At 37.9% G+C, this 26,153-nt stretch overlaps 1 protein-coding gene across 1 annotated transcript in view; it reads left to right on the forward strand.

Annotated features, from left to right (window-relative positions):
* CPED1 (cadherin like and PC-esterase domain containing 1) overlaps positions 1 to 26,153 on the forward strand; it is a 266,766-nt gene that overhangs the window by 220,149 nt on the left and 20,464 nt on the right. Inside the window, exons 17-21 of the mRNA XM_058529011.1 lie at positions 4,328 to 4,445; positions 11,639 to 11,775; positions 24,574 to 24,794; positions 25,051 to 25,152; positions 25,554 to 25,641. Of these exons, the coding sequence (XP_058384994.1) occupies positions 4,328 to 4,445; positions 11,639 to 11,775; positions 24,574 to 24,794; positions 25,051 to 25,152; positions 25,554 to 25,641 (666 nt within the window). The remainder of the gene's footprint in view (positions 1 to 4,327; positions 4,446 to 11,638; positions 11,776 to 24,573; positions 24,795 to 25,050; positions 25,153 to 25,553; positions 25,642 to 26,153) is intronic.

Consider the following 26,153-nt stretch of genomic DNA (forward strand, 5'->3'; position numbering starts at 1 on the left):
AAAGTGGCGCCAGGGAAGCAAAACTTTTCCAGAAATCAATAGCCAAGTTCTGCATTTCTTTGCCTAGAATTGTTTCATATGGCCAAGCTTAGCTACAAAGCGGACTGGGAAATAGACTTTTGTTTGGTTTTTTAATGCTAGATGCATTGCTACCTACAACAAAGCACAGGTCTTGCTTTGAGAAAGGAAGAAGGGAGAATGGATACTGTGCTGACCATTAACACCCCCTGCTGCAGTACTTGAGAACATTTCACGCAATTCTTGCCCCTCTCTCTCTCCGTCCCTCTCCTCTCTCCACTGTTCGCCATTTTATGTTGGGAAAACCAGATCAAGTGACTTACTCGATATCACGCAACCAGCTCACGGCAAAGCTGGAGCTAAAATTCACGAGTGCGACTCCTAACGCAGTGGTGCTCTCTCCAGCATGTGCCGCTATTCCCTTATGCCCTAAACTGTGCACGAGGCCCACCTAGCTATGTTGATGCCGCCTTCTCTTTCCTGTCTCCCTCAACTCTCTCAGGCAGTCTCTGGACCTGAGTCTGCATTTGGCTATACGCTTTGTTTCACTCAACTTTAAGGGTAACACTGTTCGTCTGCCCCCGGAAAATGATTAATATCCACTCAAGTGGGCTGTCTTGGCTTTACAAAGTAGTGAAGACTTTAACATAAAAGATTAGGATGTATGAACTCCAAACAAAGATTAACTGCTAAAGAGAAATTCAAAAGGAAGCACAGAATACAATAGAATACTCTTTGGCCTAAACTACAGACAAGAGGGTATGACTTTAAATTTCATTTTTCAAAATCTAACATCCCTCTCCAGTCTCTGCTCTGTCTATCCCTTGCAATATCACTTTGATTCCTGTCCTATCTTGGAATTTACTAGAGTCTTGGTTGTTTAGTTAGAACCAACAGGCCTGACCTACTGTCTGTTGGAAAACAAGTACCCTGTGGGTACCTCCAACTGAGGCAGAGACAGCACCTTGCCAGGTAATGATTCAAACACAAAGACAAGGCTGAGATTTTAAGTAGCAGGTCACTCAGTCTGGCTCCCACTCACACTATGCTTCTCTGTGTCCTGCATTATGTTGACTCTGTTATCGTGGCTCATATGTGGGATCCTGTGTGTTCAGAAAGTACAAAGATTGAACATTTTAAGATATTATCATGCTCTATTGCCAATCATTTGTGCCAGCAGGTTTGAAGTCACATCAGAACATGCTTATATATTATTACAGTAAATTGGTTCTAAGCTGTACCAAAGAGGGTAATTAGAACAAATGAGATGCAGATTTCAGTTCAAGATTAAGAAGAAACTTCTGATGAAGAGCTAGGCTATGTCTCTTGAGGTCAGGGCCTCATATTCTCAGTGTGGCACTTTGCACGTTCTAGATATTCAATTAATACCTTTCCATTTTAAAGATGTATACAAAAATGCTTAGGACCACATGATGAATTAATCATTCTTCCTCTGAGTGAGGAATTTATGGTAGATAACCTTGGAGGTGCTATCTTAAGAAAAGATTCCATGATTTGATTATTAAAATATAGATTGTTGGGGGGGCCGGCCCGGCGGCGCAGCGGTCAAGTGTACGCACTCCACTTCTGCAGCCCAGGGTTCGCAGGTTCGGATCCCTGGCACACATCGATGCACTGCTAGGCAAGCCATGCTGTGGCAGCGTCCCATATAAAGTAGAAGAAGATGGGCATGGATGTTAGCCCAGGGCGAATCTTCCTCAGTGGGAGAAAAAAAGAGGAGGATTGGCATCAGATGTTAGCTCAGGACTGATCTTCTTCACAAAAAAATATATAGATTGTCAGTATTTCGTTTTTTTTAAAAAATGACTTACTTTTTTTTTAACCCAAGATATGAGATAAATTCTTTTCCCTCCTCATGGCCTTTGACATGCAATTCCTTCTTCTCAGAATTCTCATCCCCCAGTTTTTTGCATTCTTCAGTTCAGAAGTTGTCTCCTCAGAAAGGCCACCCACTTGAAATATCCCCCACCCACTCATCAGTTTGGTTCCCCACAAGACAAGCCATCAGCACACGTAACAGTATGTCTTTCTCATTGATTGATACTTGCCAGTTGTATCTAGGGAGACTGGCTAGAGCTGTGTTCTGGGTTCTCTTTCCAACGCCCTCCAGATGACTATCAGGACACCATCATGCACACGCATACCACAGAGACCCCATACAATCATTTTCAGGCAAAGGTTTATCTAAATCCAGTCTTTTAGAAATATTTCAACATTATTTGCGTGGAGAGATATATATTTATTTATATAAAATATTTATTTATTTATTAATAAGTTGAACACAACATCTCAATCTGAAGTACCTGAATTTAGGTGACTTTGTGGCATGTTTATGGTGTGTTTCATATGGCATATATTGTTCTTTAACAAAACATGTTCTTCGGTTTTTTCTTAATCATATGTCTTGGAAATCTCTCCATGTTAGTCCATTTAGATCTGTCCTTATACGTGTTCTTTATGTGTTGCATGAGGGTTTCTCTCCAGTAGATGCTAAGAAGTCTGACTTCAGGGCTATGGAGTCTGTGAGTTTTTAGTTTTAGTATAAACTGCCTTCCAAAGTAGCTGGACTAATTCACACTCCCATCAGCAGTGTATAATGGTAATTTTTTCTCACTGCCCTCCCTAACGTTGGATATAAACATTTTTTTTCAATCTGATAGATGTATAATGACCTTTTTTTTCTAGCCTTAAACAAAAGGTCTAGTCTCCACCAAAAACAAATGTATAGATAGATATCACACACACACCCCACACACACAAATATGTCACTCATAGATGTTTATTAAGACTAAAACTCCTCACATTATTATAAACTATGTGTTATTTTTAATTGATTTATTATAATGAACATTTTAATACAAATCACATTTCTAATCTTTAATTAGTATGGTAAACTCCACTTTCAGTCATGAATTAAAAATGAAAATATGTATACCAAATCAAGATTTCAAGAAGTCTGTACACCCACCCAGTTCCTTTTGTTTCTTAATATCCTGGACGTTTTTGTATGAGATCTGGGAATTGAGTTGGGGATTAGGATATTTGAGAGTATGAGGGAAGTTGACTAGAAATTGCTCATTAAAGGCAGAGTTACAAAGCAAATAAGAGGTCAAACAATTATTTCTCTCCATTATTGAGAATTTATGCTATAGAGAGGGAGACCACTCTCACCTTTTACGCATTCAATAAATGTTTATTGTTGCCTACTTTGTGGTAGGTACTGGGTATATGTGTGAGTAAAATAATTATTTGTTCTCATAGAGCATTCAGTCTTGTGGAAAAGAAACAAATAACAAACCTAATTACCAAATGGTGAAAAGTATGAAGGAAACAAATGGTGCTGACATGGACAAAAGCAGGATACATAATTGTTCTAGAATTTCAAGAATGCCTTGCTGAGAACTAACACCCAAAAAGATGCTCTCTACGCAAAATTTGGGGGAAAGCATTCCTGATAGAGATTATAGCATTTTTACCTGCCCTAAATCATGATGGACTGAGGGAACCAGGTGAGAAAGGCAGCAGGGGAACCAGGTGAGGCAGCATAAAAGGACACAGAACAAGTACAGGTGCCAATAGCTTTGTAGAATAAGCTAGAGAAAATGAGAGTGGTCTGAACTGCTGGAGTGGAGAAGAGATGAGGAGAGATGTCTCAGAGAGCCAACGATCTGCTGTTCAGACTGCACATGTCAGACTATGGAAGGCGTTGCTTAGTACAGAACACCTCTATGATGATATTCATTGCAGTGAGATGTTACCTACTTTTATAAATATATGAACATGTTTTGAATAAAATATTTGTATTTGATTACATTCCTGGCATATCAAGGTCTTTAATAAATGTTCACTCAAGTGAAATTCATCTGATAAATTAATATTTTCCCCAAATATTTCCATTTCCCTTCTCACATTAACTCTCTTTTCCACAATATTACAGGGTAATGTTGTCTTCTATTATGGTATGTTATATTTTTAATGAGTCAACACATAGGTATATTTTTAAAGTAAAAATTGCATCTATTTCTTTAAAAATTGGCAGAGCAATAACATCAATATCAATGCCAAAATAAATATTAAATTGTCATTAGAATTTATATTAATCCCCAAATGCAAGTAGCTACTTATAGCACAAAAACTATTAATACGTCAATACCCCAAGAAAGGTAAATAAGAATTGCTCCCTTTTATCAATAAAAGTTATTTGGCACAGAAAATCTTATTTTTTATATTTTATTATTATAGGTCAGGTTAATTACTGTGACAGCTAATTTCTATCATTTTACTGCAGGACTGTGGCTTACTGATTCACCCGGAGGAAACCTGTGGGTTACAGCCTATTTCCTCTGACTACATTGAAGCCATTTCACAGCGTGAGATAAAGATTTGTCCATCTGGGGACACAAAAGGTGACTATCACATTGTATACCTTTTCTCTTAAAAGAAAATCCTTTAATATACATAAGTATATGCTTATTTAAACTATGCTTGCACAAAAAATCAAGGTAATACATCACTTTTTTATTAGCGTGAACTGTGACACATATAATTCATGTAAATGCTTGGTTTTAATGTGTGAGATATTTTGATTAATCAAATGCTTTTCTCTTCACCCTCTACTCTTTGCCTAGTTAATCCATACTCATCTACAGATCTCAGCTCAAAAGTCACTTGTGCCAGAGAGCCTTCCTTAAGTTCTGATTTGTTTCCTTATTCTATACTCCCATAGACCCTGCGCTTTCTTCCACAGCAGTTACACCAATTATTTAAATGATTAAGTATGCAACTAATTGCTTGATATCAGCCTTCTCAGTCTGTCAGCTGCATAAGGGCAGAGAGTCTGATTTGTTCACACTGTATCAATTCACTTAACACTCTAATTTCTCAGAATAGGTACAAAATAAATATCTATTGACCTTATGAATCAAAGAACTGCAGAGTATATATGTTCAGTTTTAAATTATTTCTTTTAATTAAAAAAAATCTTTGGAATGGTCACTAATGTCTCCCATATGTTAAGTATTAATAGAGGTAGGAAAATTATGATGTCAAATTCAACTCACGGTGTTCAATCCTACCTAAGCCTAGCGCAGACCTGGAATGAGAGACTTTGGTGCCACTATCCACATTCTCTGTTTCTCTCCTTCCCCAGCCCTCCTCTTTCAGTGGAGACTAGTGGGGTCAAGCCAGAGCTGGGACTAAAAATACCTCCAAGGTGACAAGACGAGTAGGGAGCATCTTCTCTGAGATTCCTGGTTACCACTCTGGCCTCCTGACCCCAGGTCTCCCTTCATCTAAAAAGTCTGAGAAAACACTCAGGAGCTTTTCTCCCCTTGCCATGAACTTCACACCACAGCTCGAATGAGAAATGAGTTTCACAAATGGGCAGGACAAATTGCAATTTGGCATGCACGGTTAGCAAACATGGGCATATCCCCGTTCTTGAACATGTGTTCTAAATAATAAATTACAGTCAGTGCATAGGGAGGGATTTACCCTTTATGATGTGTCGGTGGTATGATTTATGATTTCTGCTAAATGAGATATATACTCTTACATACAAAGGAGACACCAGTGTGTCTAGTTAAGTATTTTTTTATCAGATGACAATTTATGAGAATCATAAAACAACTTAATTCTGTTCCTCCTACTGAACCAAGTCAAAAATTCCTCAACAGAAAGTTGAAATACATTACTGAGATTCTTCAAGAAGTGGTAGCTTCTTCTGTCCATTAAATTAAATTTAAATAAGTAACTTGTGCCAGGCCCTGATACGAAGCTGTCTCCATGCCTGGTCTTTACTGTGGAGGCTGTCGTAGAACAGGGGCCTTCTGGTAACTTGAGTAGTGAGGCCTCTTTAGAGAAGCCCCCAAAATTGACTCCCCAATCAAGCCCATGCTCCTTCACCTGACAATTCCAGGCCTCCACAATCTGACCCTTCCAATCTCTCCGAATTCCTATCAGCCCCTCGGCCTCACTTAATGCCGATAATGCTGCTGCTTCAGGATTCCAGGCTCCTGTCCGTGCTATTCCCTGCTCCTAAAAGTCTCCTTCCCATCTTGGCCTACTTCTCCTGCTAAAGAAGGAAGCCCTTCTTTAGCACTCCCCCATTCTCCACCCCTACCCAGACTACCTTCTCTTCTGTGCTCTCAGAATACTTTGGGCACATGTCTGCAATAGCACTTACCTCATCATGTTTCAGGTGTTTAATTTACGTGTTTCTCTCCCTTTCTCTAATCAGTAGTCTTCAAAGTGGAATGATGCATCTGAACAAGGGGAGGGAGAGGCCCAGGACAATCCACAGGGATGGTGCCAGTAAAGATAAAAATATATGTACTTTTATTTTTATCTAATCATTCTTATTTTCATTTTATAATGGACATAATATATACATATAGAAGTATATGTACATCCATTACAGTGTATGCGTATTAATATGTCAAAGGTGCATTAGCAATAAGTTTTTACTGTTGACTGCCCTAGATTGTATGTTTCTCCAGAGAAGAGATTGTCCTTTATTCATCTTTCAGTGTCTAATATATGATTTAAAAGTGGTTGCTGAACTAAAACCAAGATCCAAGCCCTCCTCCCTCTACAGAAGACTCTGAGCAGCCAGGGCACAATCAATTATGGATAACTGGTCCACCCTTGAGATTCTAAAGACCTAAAGAATCAAAGTAAATGAGTGAGATTGGGAACAGCAGTTTGCAAGAATGGATTTTTTGCTGCTGGAAATGATCTCCTTCCTTCGTGGTACGACTTCCCCCTGTTGAAAGAAGTTGTCATGGTGACAACATTGGAAGGAAGTTTATTTAGGGTCTCTGACTTCAGCTTATGAGGCCACAGATTGATTCCAAAATCTTATTTTCACAGCACATTACAGTTATTTGGCAGAACTGGATCAATTTTTTCACCTTGCCAATGTCATGATGGTCAAAATGTCTTTTCAATAACACTAGCTAATATAATTTGGAGGGATTTTTTTTTTATTCTTAAGTTGATATCTAGTCTTTAGAAAATAATTTAACTGTAAGACACAACCTAAGAATAAAATCTCTTGATTAAGAAAGAAAAAATAGTTCTTCTAATTTGGAGAAAGAAGAAATGTATATGATGATTAGCCAATGAGAATTACCTTTAAGGAAAGTAGTTCAGATTGCATTTTATGATAATGTAAACAAAAGATTTTATCATGTCTTATTTTCAGCAAGGAAATATGACAACTTACACTTTAATACTTCTAATATTTGAAAATATAGATGTATTTTTTCTCCTTAAGTAAATACTGCTTTATTTTATAGCATTATAGAGTCAGGAATTAGTGCTATCATCTATATGATTTTGCATATCACCATGGCCCTAAGTCACAAAGTTGAATTTTTTTCCTCCATTATATCACCCAATCTGATTCACTTAAATGGCTGAAATCTAACTTGTGTTAAATATAAAGTCATAATTATAAATCAAGTAACTTCTCTCAAAAGGCAATGTCATTCCTCAGAATGTTATTCTCTAAAACATATGTCATACTTTATTTCAGAAATCACAGCTTTGATTCATTCAACATTTAAATATATAACATAGAATTTATGTCCTTCTTCTTGACAATTTTAGTTGAAAGCTGTTATCATTTAAAATGTCAAGAAACTCCAGTCCTGCAGATGTTATACAGATGTCTATTTCAAGCAGTGTTACTAACTCACAATAAAAAAAGACATTGTTAACTAATACAAAAATGCAAAGAGTTATGACTGTGTAAATATATAGCAGTATGAACCATTGGGGCCAAGTTTTCAGAGACCCAATCAGACGTCTTTTTTATGTGCATGCGATTTTATGCCCACAAACTAATTGCACCCGTATTTGAATCTTTGTGCATGCAGTTGGCCACTTGTTTCTTCAACCTTAGCAGCAAATGACCAAAGAAGGCCTCAATTTGTACAAAATTAACTGTCAGCAAGGTTAGGGAGAGAGAGAGTGTCTGGGGGAGAGGATGCATGTGCTCTTAGATGCTCAAGGATCTGATGAAAACTGAACCCTTCAAAATATTACTAAACATAATCTCAGTAGCAGAAATACATTTATGGCCCCAACATACTGCCATCCTATTAGAAAGAAAATTAACAATCTTTTTTTGAAAACATAGTCTCTGTCCACACATGAACCCAATGAATAAATTCAGCTTTTTAAAATAAAGGTAAGTTCATCATAACAACCTGTTTGTGGGTTTCCCTATGAGTGCTACCAAAGAGACTGTTGAGCTATATTTCATTTTCAACCAATGATTTTGTGCTGACTTAGCCTAACATGAGAAAAGGATCAGCAAATTAGAGACTGGGAGACCTCATTTCTGGTCTAGCCCTGTCATTAACAGCATGATCCTACTTCTGTCATTTAACTCTTTAGACCTCAGTTTACCTCATCTGTAAAAGAGGATTACAACCACATCCAAGAGGATTTTAGATGCCCCACTGAATGCACATGTCTATGAAGAAAAGGATCCTCCGGAAGTAGATTTCCTTGAGGAGATTCATCAACAGAGGTTAAACTTAAGTCTGTGTCTAAACCACATAGTATTAGAAGGAGCCATGCAAACATGTGAAGGGGTTGATGATTGATTGCAAACTCTGTATGCCAGAGCAAAATTAGGATTAGAAAGCAAGATATATTCTGAACGAAAAACACAGAAAAGTTACAAGAGAGAATTGGATGGAGAAACAAATACTTTTGAGGTTAGTCTTCATTTCGCTATTCAAAAACCAGCACCTCTCCTAAACTCTCTGTGTTGTATCTTTTAGAAGTACTGCTATTCTCTACATCTGGAAACTTTGGAAAAACCTTTCACCTAGCAGACCTTCTTTTTCCCTCAAATATATACACTCTGTTGTGGAGGCCAGTCACTTCTTTAGTCTCACTCCTGTCAGGCCCGCCTCGTCACTGTCCCTAAAGTGCCACCCATTTCATCTCTCCAAATCTTATCTATCCATGAGACCTAATTACATTTTGTGAGCTCCATGGAACCTTCCAGACAACTCTGGCTCCCCTGGTGCTTTCTTTATTCTGAACTACCATGGCTTATTTAAGGTGGGGGTGGAGGAGTAACATATATTCATCAATCTAGGTATCGGGCACTATGGCAGGTGCTATACATATTTTCCTTATAGAGAAAAGATTAAGTGATTTGTCCAAGTTAAACAGTGGTGCTCAACCTTGGCTGCATATTGGAATCACCTGAAAAGCATTAAAAAAATACTGATGCCTGAGGCCCATACCCAGTGGTTCTGATTTAATCAGTCTAGGCTACAACCTGGGCATGGGGATTTTAAAAATCTCTCTAGGTGACTTTAATGTGCCGTGTTGAGGTCCACAGAGCCCAGGTGTATGTGTCAGGACCACACAGATATTTTTACTCAATTATGCATTACATATTATTATGAGGTAATTATTTTACATGTGTAAATTGTAACCTTGTAACCTGATTATATATTTTTGAGGTTTAGCATTATAGTTAAGAGGCTTAAATAAGTTAGTGTATTAAAGTGCTCAGAATATCCCCAGCATCTGGCAGGTGCTATGAAAATGTTAGCTATTTTTTTTAATTATTATGGTATTTAATACCAATCATACCTAACATCTAATAAGATAGACATTTCAATAATGTATTAAATTAAAATCCTCCTAGAAAATAATATTTTCTTTTATCTCCTTCAGTTTCTCTCTCGTAATATACCCCCACTTTTTTCCCTTTCTGTGATCGACTAGTACACCATAAACTAGATCTGCTTTCATATTTTATTATTTGTAACTATTTCCACACAGGCACACACTCACATACACAATTCTGACATCCCTGAGGTCGTGAAATGTAAACTACATGATAGTCATCCCCTGAAAGTAGAAATTCTTCCCACTAAAATTAATCACACCAGATACTTTTGCTAGCAATACCACAAATAAAAGCCAGAATGGACAAAGTTGTGAAATTTTTTTCTTTCTAACTCAAAAAGTAGCTGGGAATGTTTAGCTCCTCAATATTTTATAGAGAAATATATAGTAGTAACGTAATAAGACCTTTAGGGTAGAGCAGGGAGTTGCTGGTGACATCAGGATCTTCTCCACACAGGAGATAAATGACCACTCTACCTCATGTGCTGGTTCAAACGCCATTTCTGAAAAGATGAACAAGGGAAAAACAAAAATCATTTCTTGATTTTTTCTTATAAATTATTAAGGTAGCCACACCAAAAGCTGAAGTATTCTGAATACGTATTACTTTATCAATAAAATAGAAAATATCTTAAATGCACTGAGAATATTTATTTATCTTATAAACATTGAACTAACGCTTATGACCTGCGTTGAGCCTGAAGTCTGCTAATAACAAAGGTGAATATGATATCGTAGCTGTGCTAGATGCATTGAATACATTATCCCATTAAATCCTCACACTGATCACGTGAGAATAATAGTATACAACTCATCCAACAGCTGAAGAAATAAAGGCAAAAGATAGAAAGAGGTGAAGACCAATGCGTAAAGATACATGCACCCCTGTGTTCATTGCAGCGTTATTCACAATAACCAAGACTTGGAAGCAACCTAAGTGCCCATCAAGGGACGAATGGATAAAGAAGATGTGATATATATACACAATGGAATACTACTCAGCCATAAGAAACGATGAAATCCAGCCATTTGTAACAACATGGATGGACATTGAGGGTATTATGCAAAATGAAATGTCAGAGGGAGAAGGTCAAATACTGTATGATCTCACTCATTAAGTAGTAGATAATAACAACAACAAACAAACACATAGAGACAGAGATTGGATTGGTGGTTACCAGAGGGGAAGGGGGGAGGAAGGAGGACGAAAGGGATAATTTGGCACATGTGTGTGGTGATGGGTTGTAATTAGTATTTGGGTGCTGAATATGATGTAATCTATGCAGAAATGGAAGTATAATGATGTACACCTTAAATTTATACAATGTTATAAACCAATGTTACTGCAATAAACAAAAAATTAAAAAAAAAAAAGAAATGATGAAACAGGTGAAGAGATTCACACCAAAACGGCCATCAATCAAATTATGGAATAATCACTAGTCTTCAGAATAATAAATTATCAGAATATGAAAGGGGTTCTCTTATATCTTGACTCTCTTGAGAACAGGGAATCTCTCTCTTATTGGATTGCTAACCTAAGCGTGCATTAGGCTAATATTGTTTGCGGCCAATTGCCTCAATATTAGTGGCTCCCCATCTACTTTGGTCCTATTAAGTGCCTAATGTACTATTTAAAAATGAGTAACAATTGAGTAGTACCCAATCACTCAATTTTTATAAGTATGTGGTTTCACGGAACAGAACTCATACTTGATTTCAGCATGAACTGTGTTATTTCAGAACATTACTACATGTTGCAATTTCATTTAGTTGGCAGGAGGCCATGCGTTGCCCCACTGGATTTATATGATAAAAGTAGTCTTCTGACTGTAATTTCTGTAATGGTGTACCATAGCTGAATTCTAAAGTTACTTGCAAGCTATAATTTTACCAGTAGAAACTGAACCAAAGGAAGTTTTGCTGTCTATTTCAGGCCAATGGATCGTGCCTTGCCTTAGTTGTTCAGACAACAGGACCTGTGACTGGAGAGAAATAACTTGGCAACCCCACAACTGCCAATATGGTGCCCTAACTAAGCCTCAACTACAGCAGTGCCTGGGAGGAAGGAAGGTAGGTTCTGGATCCAGTGGGGGAAGCCTTTAATTTCTGCCACTTGCAGCACCAAAAGCCATACAGTTGTATTTACTAGACCAATTCCTGCTCTCTCACTCTGCAGAGGATAACTAACTGAATGCAATTTAGCTTTCTGGATTGTGTGTAAATGTTACCATAGAAGACCCTTAACAGTTCTTGCTCAAAATGCTCAATTATTTTCAAATAAGTCTACTTGACAGATGGAGGATATTAAAGTCATGTCCTGCGCTGACCCAATTCCATGCTGGTTTTCTCAGCACAAATTGGGAAGAGCTTGCCACGTCAACTCACAGTTGGCAGTTCAGAGCAGCTGGCCTTGTCAACTGCAGCTCGAGCAAGGCCCTGCGGTTAAAACAGACATCTGTGGCTTGCACAAACAATAAAATGTTCTTGCATGTAAGACTCACTTCTGCTAGAGCTTACCAAGTGCATGGCATTGTTTCCACACTAACTTTGCTGATCTTCTTTCACATTCCCGGGCAGGTCTCGCATGGACCTCACTAGGCTGCTTTTCCTTTAGTGAGGCTTCTAAGCTGATTTCTTGGACATGCAGTGTCTTCTTGCTAGGTGCACTCTGAGTAGGTAGATTCCGGCAGAGCTCTCGGACATGCGAACTGGGCACATAGACTGAGATGCTTGGTTAACATGAAGTAAGTAATCCTCATCTAGATTTTCAAAGTCCTTTTTATTAGATGGCCATCTCCTAACAAACTGTAAGCTCTCACACATGGGCGAGACTGAGTTTAAAAACTGATTTTTTTCAAAAGCTGTATTAATGCATAAAGAAAAGAGCACTAGACTGAATGTATGCCAGTTTTTCAGATTAGGCCTATGTTCGGACTTCCTACTAGGAAAAATTTAAGAAGAATGGAGGGGGGGGTGAGGGGCAGGGCAGGAGGATGGGCATCTTCTTCAAGGTGATTTCAGTATAAATACCCCAATTTTCATGATTCAGAATATCTCTAAAGATAAAGCAGCAGTATTAGTTACTTTTAAAAAGGGAAGGGAAGAAAACAGATGTTTAGAAATTTATTAACCATCAGTTAATATTATTATTAACTGAGCATTGATTCTGTGCAAGGAACTTGCTGCTAACTTTTTTACACCTTAAGTCCTACCTGAGTATAAGCTTCATGAGGGTAGAGAATGTGTTTGAATCACAGCCATAAGGTCACTGCTTAGCATAATTTTTGATACATAATAGTCACTTAATAAACATTTGTTGAGTAAATGGATAAGTTAAAATCTTGTTTATTCCTAATTGCAATCCTATGAGATTGATATCATTTTATCTGTTTTCTACTTAAGCTCAGAAAGATTGAATAATTCCCCTATGATCACACATGTATGTGAATGACTATTACTCAGGCATTTTTAACCAACAACTTGGACAATCCAACCCCGCTAGCTTAGAAATACAGGACTGGAAGCAGTGAAAATAGTTGTTGCCATAACGATCAAACTTCTCTAAGCTCTTTCAGAATACTGTTTGACCTCAGAATTCAGAGTGTTCAGGAAAATTCCGAAATGTCACAGTCTATTAACCTGAAAGGCAGATGTTACTTTGAGTTCATCAGTAAATTCTGTGGCTTTCGACATGACAGGTCCTGTTTCTCAGGCTCGTTTTCTTCATCTGTGAAATAATAAGAAGCCTATGATCTAAGCCTATGCTGTAGATTAATCAACTCTGTAGAAAGCTGAAAGCTTTCTTCCTTGTGTGTCTTAAAATACCATAGACTGGGTGGTTTAAACAACAGACATTTATTTCTCACAGTTCTAGAGGCTGAGAAATCCAAGATCTGGGAGCCAGCATGGTTGGGTTCTGGTGAGAGCCCTCTTCCCAGCTTCCATTGGCTGTCTTTTTGCTGTGTCCTCCCAAGGCAGAGAGAGAGCGCTCTAGTCTCTTCCTCTTCTTAGAAGGACACTAATCCCTTCACGGATCCTCCACCCTCATGACCTCATCTAATTACCTCCCAAAGGCTCCACCTCCTAATGCTATCACTTGGTGAGTTAGGGTTTCAACATATGAATTTTGGGGGGGGACACAAACATGCAGTTTTTAAACTGTCTTTTCTAATTTCAAGGCTGATTATTAGCAACTCTACAAAGTAATGGTAAGAAAAAGGGAAGATCCCTTTTTCCTACCCGTTAGAGAGATATGATGTTGCAGAGTCTGAAAATAAAAGCCTATTTTCAGGTTGGGTGATCCTAGCAGAGACCAGCTGGCTGGCTGCTTAGCAGTGAGGGCTTATCTTAGCGATTCTCCTGGTCCGGAGGTGTCCTTCACACCTGCATGCTCAGAAACTCAAATTTGCCAGCATATTGGCAATGGTCCTACAGAGTCTGATTTGTGTACCAGGATGCTAGTTTATTCTACACACAACAGGGAAGCATTACAGATTTTTAGCAGAGGAGTGGCACAACCAGAATTAGAAAAACCATCCTGCAGCAGTACAGAGAATGCCTAGGGGAAGGAGGAAATGGGTGCTGAGGAGGCAGAGGCTGTTTAATGGAAAAATTCCATCATGCAACATTGAGGAGCCAAAGAAAGTATAGAACACATACAGAATAATCCCATCCATGTAAAAACTGATGCATACATGCAAACATGCCTACATACACAGAAAATTCCTGGAAGTAACAGTTAAAAATGATTACATAAGTGGAGGAGAGTGGGAGAGGGCTGGGGTAGTGACAGGACCAGCTACATATTTTGAGAGGCCTAGAGCAAAATGAAAATGCAGGACTCTGTGTTCAAAATTACTAAGAATTTCAAGAAGGCAACAGCAGAGCAATAAACCAAGCATAGGACCCTTCTACCGCACGGACCTTGTGCCACTGCCTGGGTCACATGCGCATGAAGCCAGCTGGGTAATAAAGCATGACTGGTGAAGAGTGAAGAGATCTTTTTAAATATCTGTCTTATTTTCATTTTTACAGTGTGTGAGCATTGTTTTTTTTTTGTTTTGTTTTGTTTTTGTGAGGAGATCAGCCCTGAGCTAACATCCGCCAATCCTCCTCTTTTTTTTTTTGCTGAGGAAGACGGCCCTGGGCTAACATCGGTGCCCATCTTCCTCCACTTTATATGGGACGCCGCCACAGCATGGCTTACCAAGCAGTGCGTCAGTGCGCGCCTGGGATCCGAACCAGCGAACCCCGGGCTGCCGCAGCGGAGCGCGCGCACTTAACTGCTTGCGCCACCGGGCCAGCCCCTGAGCATTGTTTTTAATCTAAAAAATCTGTATTTTAAATTCTGATTTATTTGCCTAAATCAGAACTAGAGCAGAGGCAGAGGAAATGCAAAGGAGGGAGAGCCAGAAAAAGACATTTTGTATTCAGAATCACAGGACTTGGTAATCTACAGACAGGTGCATACACTCAGACACCACACAGCACAGAGATAATAGTGCAAACATTCACAATTACAACTGTGAAATAGCACTGATTTTAAGAAAGCTCCATTTATGAAGAGGAGTAGGCTAGCAAAAGGTTTTCCCAGTACATCTATTTCTCATTCTCCATGAGTAAAATATAAATAAAGTGATCTTGAAACTCTTCTCTCTCATTGCTAAGACAATTAAGTTCTCATCCTACCCAGAAATTTTTTATAATCATAACTCTATTCCAAAGACAAATACATGTTAAAGCATACCAATTACAAAAATAAAAAAACATGTAACATAAATATTTTCTTTTTGAAACACCTTATATACTGACATTTTTTTATTTGACTCACTTTCTACTATGTCAAACATTCAAGAGAAGAAACATATTATTTGGACATTTTACAGAAATTCACTTCACGTACGCACAGGGACACCAGAGTCATGAGTAGTAAGAGCTTCAGACTGGCAATCAGGAGGCCTGCACTATTATTCTGATCCCACCAGAGGAAGTGATTTTTATTCATCCATCTCATCAGATTAACTCTGCTGCCCCATATCAGAAACCTTGTGATATCAGTTCTCCCTAAGATGTCACCACAGAGTAGAGTCCAGCTGATCACTTAACAAAGTTAAGCTCAGAATATTTTCGGTAACTTCTGTGATGTTGCATTTTTCATTCATTCATCTAGCTTTTTTGAGCTAAGAATCTGTGCTAGATGCATACAACATGATCCTCCAAGGTGCTAAATTTCTAACAGAAGACGACAAATGAGAGAAGCGATCATTACAACTTAGTGTGATCATCGCAAAGGTAGGCAGAAGCACAGGGGCTGGCACCTGACCTGGACTCGGAGGTTCTGGAAGAGTTACTAAAAGAGAGAGTGCCTGAGCAGAGTGGTGGTGGTAGTTATGTGCAATCTACCAATCACATTACTTTGAAATACTTTAATTGAACTAGAAAAGAATAGAGATCTTTTTTTTCCCCAAAAGAATCTGCGGTGACAGTCCTATCACTCAAGTCTAGTGCTTTCTTTGATTTCCCTCTTACTGCGGGGAACAGAGGATGGAGGGAACAGACAATGGGCAGGAAACAAGCAGGTGAGGAGTGCACTAGAAAGGATTGTATCTCATTTTTCAGTGTGCTCCAGTTTATGCATCTTGGATTATGTAAAAGTGGGAATATACCCAAACATGCAAATTCTAACAGCATAGTAGCCTTCCTGACCTGAAGACTTTCAATTTATATGGAAGACTGGGATTTTTTACAGTGAGAATCCGGAAGTTTCACTGTTGCCAGGAATACTAGTGCAAACCTGTGCTACCAAAAACGGAACTTTATTTTATATCCTGATCAAGGCAAGCTTCAGCTTTGGGGGATGCATTAAACTGAGTTATCTTACTCAAAAGAATCAGAATAAAAAGCACAGGAATTGGACTGGGCCGACGAGAATTATTGGAAAGTTGGGCCTTCAAATAGTATTTGCTTTCTTTAGACTCTCCAAGTAGTCATTTCTCTCCGTTGAATTTCCTCATGTTGTTATTATGACCTTTTACATCTTTTTACTACTGTTTTACATTGATGAATGCAAGCCTGTACTTGGAAATCCATGCCCACCTGTGGGGCAGGAACAAGACACATAAATCGAGATTTATAAAGGAGTTGAGTTTCTGGTAACTTCAACCAGGAATTCCACTGTGCTTAATGACACGAGAGCGGGATTGTACTTTCTATACCTCAGTCATTTGCCTCCACTTGAGCAACATGAACAGGAGGCTGATCTCTGGAGGAAAGATGGAGCAAGGTCTCTCCTCAGAGCATTTGTATTCGTTTCTATGGCCTACTTGGTTGTGTATGGAATGTAGGTAAATGTGGGACTTTATTTTAAACTCTAAATTTATCCAAATATGAGTTATTTCATTTATAGATTTTTGCACATATGTATAGGTTTTGTGTCGAATCAATTGAAAAATACAAGCTACATTTTCATTTATACTCTCACGCATTTCTCTAAATAGATACCCACCTCTTACTTGATAAACTCTGAATTTATGAAAATTTATCAGAGCATGACTGTAATCACAGTGCAAAATATAGAGGAAATAGTTTAGAAATATGATCAAATTTACAACTGAAAAAAGGTAGGAGCCTGACCAAACTGAATTAAACAAGCCCTTATTTTTGTTTGTTGGTTGAAAACATCATTCAGAATTTAAACCAGTAAAAAAATATCTGACAGAACAGTGCAGTTAAGAAAGGAAAAATAGAAAAAGGCAATGTTTACTGAAAGTACTTAAACTCAGCTGTTAAAAGGTAGCTTACATTTTTAAGTAATGTTTGCAAGTTAAGTAGTGTCTTGGACTTAAAGGTATTTAAATTTTTCAAGTCTGGTTAATTTATTATAATATGTTTGGGCTAATATGTGACTTCCATTATCATTACACAATTCATTGTTGCTTGTCAGTTTCAAAAAATGGGGGATGTTACAAGAAAAGGAATACATCCCGCTCTCATCGGGAAAGGATGACCTACACAATGCCGACAATCCAGGCGGAATGGCAATAGAGACAAATGATTTTATTCCAAGTAGCTAGAACAAAATGTCTACGTGATATTGTTTAGTTGTTTGTTTCCCTTTTTTGCCAAATTTCATGTGTTTGAGAGTGATTCGTCTAAATGTCAATTTACATTTGTTCTCGACACCAAAGAGCAATTTGGTTGGTCATCTATAGCCAGTTTAATCAAAATGCATCATTGGAAAACATTTGTTGTAATTATATTGCATTTCACAGAGAGATGCTTTGTTGAGTTAGATTTTCATCATGCCCTGAATATCATCAGCCATCTGATCAGTCTCCGCTTCACATTAGAGTGGAATCACCCCTTGCCTCATTTATCTTATGAGAGCTCATCAGAATCACTGTGATGCTGTGTAAACATATGGGCTGTGCTTAGCCCTGGACTAGACATAATGAATAAGACTCCTGCTCAACTCACTTTCATTTCTTTTATTTCCTATGTGAGAGCTCTCCAGTAAGCAGGCATTGCCTAGATTAACGGACAGGTAGCTCCTATTGCACTCCTATGTCACTTCTCCCCTTGGAAGGTTCCAGTGGGTTCCTGTTAGCCTGGCTGAGTCCTGTGTTGGCATCTAGATGCACTTTGATGGTTCTGAAGAAATATCCCCACTTCTGGGAATATTGAAGATAGAATCTATGTAAGAGGAAACAGAAGAAAGAGGGAAATTGTTTTAAATCAAGGGTTTCTTTCCTTGTCTATTGATTCTACATACACCCAGTTCTTCCCCAGCCTCAACAAATCAGAAGAATCTGAGACACTAACAAGTTCCAGAAAATTTACTACCTTTATATTGACACAACCAAGATAGCCACCAATGCTTCTCTTTTGGTTCCTCTATAACTTGCTTTGCCGGCTATGTCCTTGTTACTTTTGATAACTCTGAAGAAAGGAAGTAACAGAGTAAAATATTTGGATGTCTAAATATCATTATTGGTAGTTCCCTTAATTCACGATGAAATAAAATGGAATGAAAATCATTTTCACTAATAAGTGATATTTCTTGCTATTACTTGTCCCAGGGAACTGATTTCTCTAAGAATACAAGTCCTTTTATGTGTCATGTGGATTATAAATTTAGCCTTTCATATACTTCATACTTTTGCTAATTCACTAGTGAAAAATCTAAATTTAGGGTTTTAGTTTTTTCCCAGAAAGACCTAGCATGTAGGAGAATGTGGTAAAAACCAGCTAAGTGTTTTTTAAACTCATTTTCTCCTCTTTCTGGCATGTGGCTTGACTACATTTCTCAGTCTCCCTTGAAATTAGGTGTGTGGCCATGTGACTGAGTTCTAACCAATGGAATGTGAGCAACAGAGATGTGCCCAGCTCCCAGGGTGGGCCCATAGAAAACCTGGCAGCTCTTGACTTCTTCTCCCAGCTGGATATCAATACCCAGAGAGTTCTTGGAAACCATAATTGAAGAAGGGATAGTCTAATCATCCTGGGATCCTGAATGACCTCCTTGCCCCCACCCCCATGTATACACCAGCGTGGAACCACCTGGACTGTTTTCCTGAGGGAAAAATAAGCTTCAATTGTGTTTAGGCCATTATACATACTGGGGCTCTATTTGTTATAGCACTTAGCCTGTCCCACCTATTACAGAAACTCTATAATGTTGAGAAATTAGAAATGAAAATAAAGATAATTAAACCATTTCATGTATTTTTTTTTTTTTTTTTTTTTGTGAGGAGATCAGCCCTGAGCTAACATCCGCCAATCCTCCTCTTTTTTTTTTTTTTTTTTTTTTTTTTTTTTTTTTTTTTTGCTGAGGAAGACGGCCCTGGGCTAACATCGGTGCCTATCTTCCTCCACTTTATATGGGACGCCGCCACAGCATGGCTTACCAAGCAGTGCGTCGGTGCGCGCCCGGGATCCGAACCAGCGAACCCCGGGCCGCCGCAGCGGAGCGCGCGCACCCAACCGCTTGCGCCACCGGGCTGGCCCCCATTTCATGTATTTTTAATGACTATTTTTAAATAAGCCCCAAGCTTTAATAGAGCCTAGGAACATGATGGGCTTCTAAGTCCCGTGGTCCAAGATGGTGTGAAGAAGTGTAGGAAAAATACCAGCCCCCACACACTTTTTGGTGACACACTGCATAGAACAGATGCAAAACTCTTCTAAACACATCCTTGTCTCCCACTGATGAGCTGAGATCCAGCCTCTCATGACACATCCAGACACAGATGTTTCTGCTCCTCTCCAGAGCCCACCTTGCTGGAGACAGGCTCCTCTCACTGCATCACATGGCCAAAAAAGAGATGCTGCACAGGCAAATGCTATTCAGCCTTTGGAATAGAGTTGCCACTAGAATTCCAAAATATGATTAACGTTATTCCCGTGACGGGTCTATTGAACCAGTGCTTAATCCAGACTCTCTTAAACCATTGTTCTACAAAAGTAGAAATAAAGTTTATTTAAGGTGATTATTTTTATGTGAATTTTCAAAATTTTTTTAAACAAAATGGATTCACTGTTATTGCTGTTGCTGCTTTTTTAATTATTATTATCATAAAAAGCCAATATGTGTTTATTTTAGAAAATACAAATGAACAAAAATAATAAACCGTCATGATATCAGTAATTCAAAATAACCCCATTTAACTTTCCAGGACCTTTTCTATGCACCCACATGCTTTAGTTTTATAAAAATGCAGTCATTCTTTACATTCTGATTGTAATCAGCTTTTTGTAAAAGTTAACTGAAATCTTCCCCATCACAATGTATCCCTATTACAATATCATTGTTAAAAGATGAAAAGAGTTGATGTGTATGATTATACCCTCATATAATCAACCTAATAGACATTTATGCAGCTTCCAATTTATTTTGCTTTTCAAATATATTTTAATAGACATTCTTAAATATTTCCTAGAAGTGGAATTCCTTAAAGACTAACAATTTGTATACACAACAGCAAAGTTTCCATTCATTCTTTTAACAAATGAGAACCGACTTTTATGCCAGGCACTATTCTGAACACTTGGGAGTCAACAATTAAAAAAAAAAAAAAAAAAGACAGAAACCCTCTCTTATGGTGCTTACATGGTAGTATATGAGAGGATCCATTTCCTTGAACTCATAAAAGTTAGGACTTTTAAAAAATCTTTGCTACTTTGGTAGGGGAAAAAAAGTAGTTATTTTAGTATTTTATTGCTAATATTGATTATTTTTATAACTGCTTACTGGTTATTTGTATTTAATGATCACATTTTTTTCTTTGATTGCATATGCCAACCTACACCTGTGCATGCTAGTGTAAGGAAATAATTTCCTTGGGAGAGAAGAGTTCTTTACAAGTTGTACATCTAGTTATAAATATTAGGTATGGTAATTTAGACCTTTTAAATTCAAAGTTGACCTTTAAAACAAATAATCTACAAATTTTCTTTTTAAAAATTCACCAGATTAAATGATCTAAGATATAAAGATTGAATATAAACCATAGTGAAAAGAACCACTCTAATTCCTGATATTATTTTTTAATTGTGTGTGTGCACTTAAAAGAGCTGACATTTTGAAGTTAGAAATCTTTTAATTAGGAATACCAATTAACCTCTTACAAACACTGCTTCACCTACAGAACAAGCAATCTTAAAATCACAACTGCATTTTAATTTTAGTTATTATTTATCATTTCTATCTTCCATGAATAGAAAGGCACTGGGATAAAATAATTCTCTAGAAAATAGTCTTCCCAGAGCTATGTCTACTAGACTCGAAAAATGCCATCTAGATATTTGAAATTTAGAAGAACTTGTTTTGCAAATGATGGTGATAACACTTCCTTTTTCCATCCACGTAGCTCTTGTTAGTCACTAATCAGCAGTGGAGGCATGAAGGACTGTTCTGAGAGTGTTGGTTTGCTCAGGGTGATGATCTCTCTTCCAGTTCTGCATCCAGATCTTCAGTTTCACCAGCAACCCCACAAGTCCTGCTGGGGGTCTGTAACAGGGATGGTAGGGCAAGAGAGAGACTGCTGTGATTAGACATTTCCTGTCTTCTCTGATGTTTTCTCTAAACAAGCTAATGAATTTAACGTGCCTAACAATGCACTGCAAGGCACACGGGAGGCACTCAAAAATACTACTTGCCTTTCCTATGCCTTAATGCTAGTTCACATGCATTGTGTGCTTCCTGTGTGCCAGGAATAAGATAAGTATTTAAAATCTCATTGAAATCCTCTGAGGTGGTGCTATTATTTTGCCCATTTTACACACAGAAAATGAACCCTTGGAGAGGTCACATAATTTATCTAAGATTATCTAGTTAATGAATGCAGTAACTAAGAATTCTGAAACACGACTCTTTTGCCTCTGACGTGCTTTGGTAGGCTGCATCTTTGTATAATCCTACAGAAAAGACTGAAAATCTAGACCTTTTTTCTCTCAGTAACATGCAGCTACCTTGATTTTCCTAAACCTCTGTATCTCTCGGTACCCACAGTACGGGCACCCAGAGGTCTTCCTGGCTGCCCGAGATAACCGTGGGAGGGATTGCATCTTGATACTAAAATGAAAACAACCTGTAAGAAAAACCTGAGGTGGCAATTTAGTTTAAAAGCTGGATCACAAAGGTCCTTCACTGGTGTTAAGAACTGAATTGTGTTTCCATCCAAGCAAATTCATATGTTGAAGTCCTAAGTCCCAGTAACCTCAGAATGTGACTGGATTTGGAGATAAGGCCTTTAAAGAGGTAATTAAGGTAAAATAAGGTCATATGGGTGGGCCCTAATCCAATCTGACTCGTGTCCTTATAAGAAGAGGAGATTAGAGCACAGACACACAGAGGAAAGACCATGTGAAGACACAGGAAGAAGACGGCCATCTATAAGCCCAGGAGAGAGGCCTTCAGAAGGAATCAATCATGCAAATACCTTGATCTTGGACTTCTAGCCTCTAGAATCGTGAGAAAATAAATTTCTGTTGTTTAAGCCATCCAGTCTGTGGTTCTTTGTTGTGGCAGCCATAGCAAACTAGTACAACTGAAGTTGGATAATTACTAGTGTCTGAAATTAAGAGCTTTCCTGATTATTCAAAGTTCCCTTTTAAAAATCAGAAATCTAGGCCAGAAAAACAAGCAGAAATACTTATAGATCAAATCTAGTAAGAAGTATTTCAAGTGATTTCACAAATTATTTTATCATACCAGAATTTTATTGCCCCAAAAGGAGCTTGACCGAGAGGATCAGTGATTGGGGCCTTAACATCTTATGTTATTCAGCTTAGCTTGACGATGCTTGTGGTGACAGTATTTGATCTGAGGGCAAATAGGAGATGCTTTCTGGATTTCTTCACAAAGCTACTTGAATATAGTTACTGTGGAAAGAATAAACTTTTGCAGATTCTCCCTAAATTTGCTGTGGATGGACAAATGCAGTAGTCCCGGAGAAATGATGGCAATGACTGATGTTAAAGTCAGAAAAAAAATATGCACATGACTAACAGAAAGAGAAATCTTAACAGAGAGAGACAAAAAACGAAGAACGAAGTAAACCTTAACCAAAGACATTAAAAGGGATTGTCTCTAACAAAAGTCCCTTTGACTTTCAATTCAAAAAATATTTTTAAAGTGCATGCCTGGTATTATGGGGAAAATTAGCATTTAGAAATTAACCCTGACTCTGACCTCAAGTACTTCTTCATATGATATGAGAAAAAAGACACAGACACAAATAGCCTTAATTTCATGTAGTCTTTGATAAAATCTGTAATGGAAATAAAAAATGTAATGAAATCACAGATGACAGAGATGGTCATTCTGGCTGGGGCATTGGACAAGACCACTGGGGGAGATGTTTGTGTTGGGTCTGAAGGTTGTGTAGCATTTACACAGATGAGGTTGCAGCGGGCAGAGATTTCTAGGCAGGCGGATTAGCACAAGGAAAAATAGATGTTATTGAGTACAAATCATGTTCAGGAAAAAAGTAGGAATCTGATCTGTTTTCATGAGGGGAATCATAGAAAGGATGGGACCACTGACCCTGCAGTTGGAGTTAAAGGACTTGGGTTTGAGTCTTGTGTTCCCCATTTTCTAGATTTATGACCTCAATCCCTGAGCCTCAAATTCCTCATCTGTGAAGAGATGAACAGAACTAGGCATTTGGAAATTTATCCCAGTAATACTGTGTGTAGAACAAATTAGGGGCAGCCATTGTGCAAGAAGGAAGACCCATTAGGAGAGTATTAACAATAGCACAGCTTTGAAGCAATGGGAGCCTCTGAAGCAGGGCTGTGCTGGTGGGAAGGGGAAGGAGGTGATGGGTGGGGAGACTTCCAGGGCAAATGGCACTGGGATATGCACCCTGGGACGTAGACTGCTGTTCAGAAAGTCAGATTCTTTTCTGTGGCTCTTTTCTCAAGTAGTGGCATGACCTCTACTGAGCTATCTAACCACTGTGGATTCCAAGTTTTCCCATCTATAAAATAAAGAGATTAGAAAATCTCTCAGTATTCTTACAGCACTAAAATACTTCATGCCTATTTGAATCAATAAAACTTGTTAAGCTGATTAAACAAGAAAGCAAAGGCATAAGGGAGGTAGAGAAATTGAAGATAACATGAAGCAAAAAGCTTTAAACGTTAGTGTGTCAGTAGGTGATGTCATTACTAGGAATATGGAAGAGAGGAAAATAAACAGGTTTGGGGGAAAATATGATGAATGTCATTTCTAACCGTTTGAAGGCCTGTCTTTCAAACAATTAGATGTGCTGCTTTATGAGTATTCAACAAATTGATTACTTAAATTATCTCCTATACCATGTAAACATCAGATATGAAAGCAAATATTTTTTCTTTAATTTACAGATTCTTTTCATTGGAGATTCAACCAACAGAGGGATAATGTACTATCTGATTGAAAGACTGAATGAAACCTTGCAGGAATGGCAGAAAGTGCATGGCACTAAATTCTACCACAACGTCAATAGTGGGAAGACTTTGATCGGTTATTCCTACTATCCCCAGTTCTGGATAAGCCCTTCATTGAGACCAACGTTTGAAAAAGCACTTGAACACCTCTTGCAAAGGTACAATGAAACTATTATGAGCAGCACAATGCCACAATGTACTGATGTTTTACTAGAGGTCACAACTGCTCACTGTATATCAAATGTGCTGAAAAGCTGAAATACCAAGTAATATGGCTGAAAACGAGTTGGAAATGACAAGGAGGTCCTGTGATCAGGATGCCAGATATGGTTCAATGAAATGTGAGGCAACGCTGTTAAAAAGTTTACCATCTGTTTCAAGGCAACATGTACTATTTTTCTTTCTGGATTTCAGATCACGTCCCTTGGAGAATACCAGACAGACTGTATTGGTCGTTGGTGGTGTTCAGTGGCTTAATTCCAATCACCTGCAAATTATTCACAAGGTTTTAAAAAGGTAAATTTCTGCAAAAATAGTTGTCAGTATTCAAAGTAAAAACAAAAACGTACTCTTGACATGACTGAATTTTATCAAGATTTTATTTAAAGAGCAATTTGTAATTTAGAACTAAGCACTTAAAGTCTAGTTTAAAATATCTCAAAATACTTTTGTATCTAATCATAAGATGGCTCTTCAGTATCTAAATTTACATTTACTATAGATCAAAAACACCCACCAACACATAAAACTCTATCCACAAAAAAACTCTAATATACATCAAATCTATAAAATGAGTATTTAGTCCTATATGCCAATTATCACATTCTAAAAGAATTACACTGTATTTGCTTATGTAAACACAAACATCTAGAAATGTAACTGAAGTTCGTGACTTTAGAATTCTGATTATTTCACAGGGAAAATTTACTCAATATCCTTGTGATCATCAAAACCTTGGGAATTGGGTTTCATCTGCCAGTGCATGGAGTGCATTTCCTAACACAGGTAAGCCCATTTCCTCCAGGCTGTGTGAACTTCATGCTTCCTATAAAGATCTCTGCTGGTGTCTGAAAAGGGACCCAAAAGACACTACATAATATTCAGCAAGCTTCATAAAAAAATCAAAGGAGATAATAGACTTAATGATTATGATTTCAAATCAGTTATAGTTATTCCTGGAGATAAGGAGATCATAGGCCATAAATATGTTGAAAATACTGTTTCGAGTCCATGAAAGAGGAAAGGAGTGCCAAACTATGAAAAAATAAAGAACTGAGGGGTAGATGAGAGAGATTATGCTTTAAATATCCCCTTACCCCACTGAGGTTTCATACACCTTTAAAGGCTCATGCTGAAACCACAAATGAAATTGTCAGCATCAATGAGTACTTTGGGAAATAGTGGCTTTTTTGAAGATGATTCCTGACTGATTGCTTTAAGAAATTGTCTTTGAAGTCATATCATTAGTTTTTCCTCTGGTTGGATATTCATAAATGAAAGGAGTTAGAGGCTCTGAC

This window comes from Diceros bicornis, chromosome 3 (genome assembly GCF_020826845.1).
Source record: "Diceros bicornis minor isolate mBicDic1 chromosome 3, mDicBic1.mat.cur, whole genome shotgun sequence".
NCBI lineage: Eukaryota > Metazoa > Chordata > Mammalia > Perissodactyla > Rhinocerotidae > Diceros > Diceros bicornis.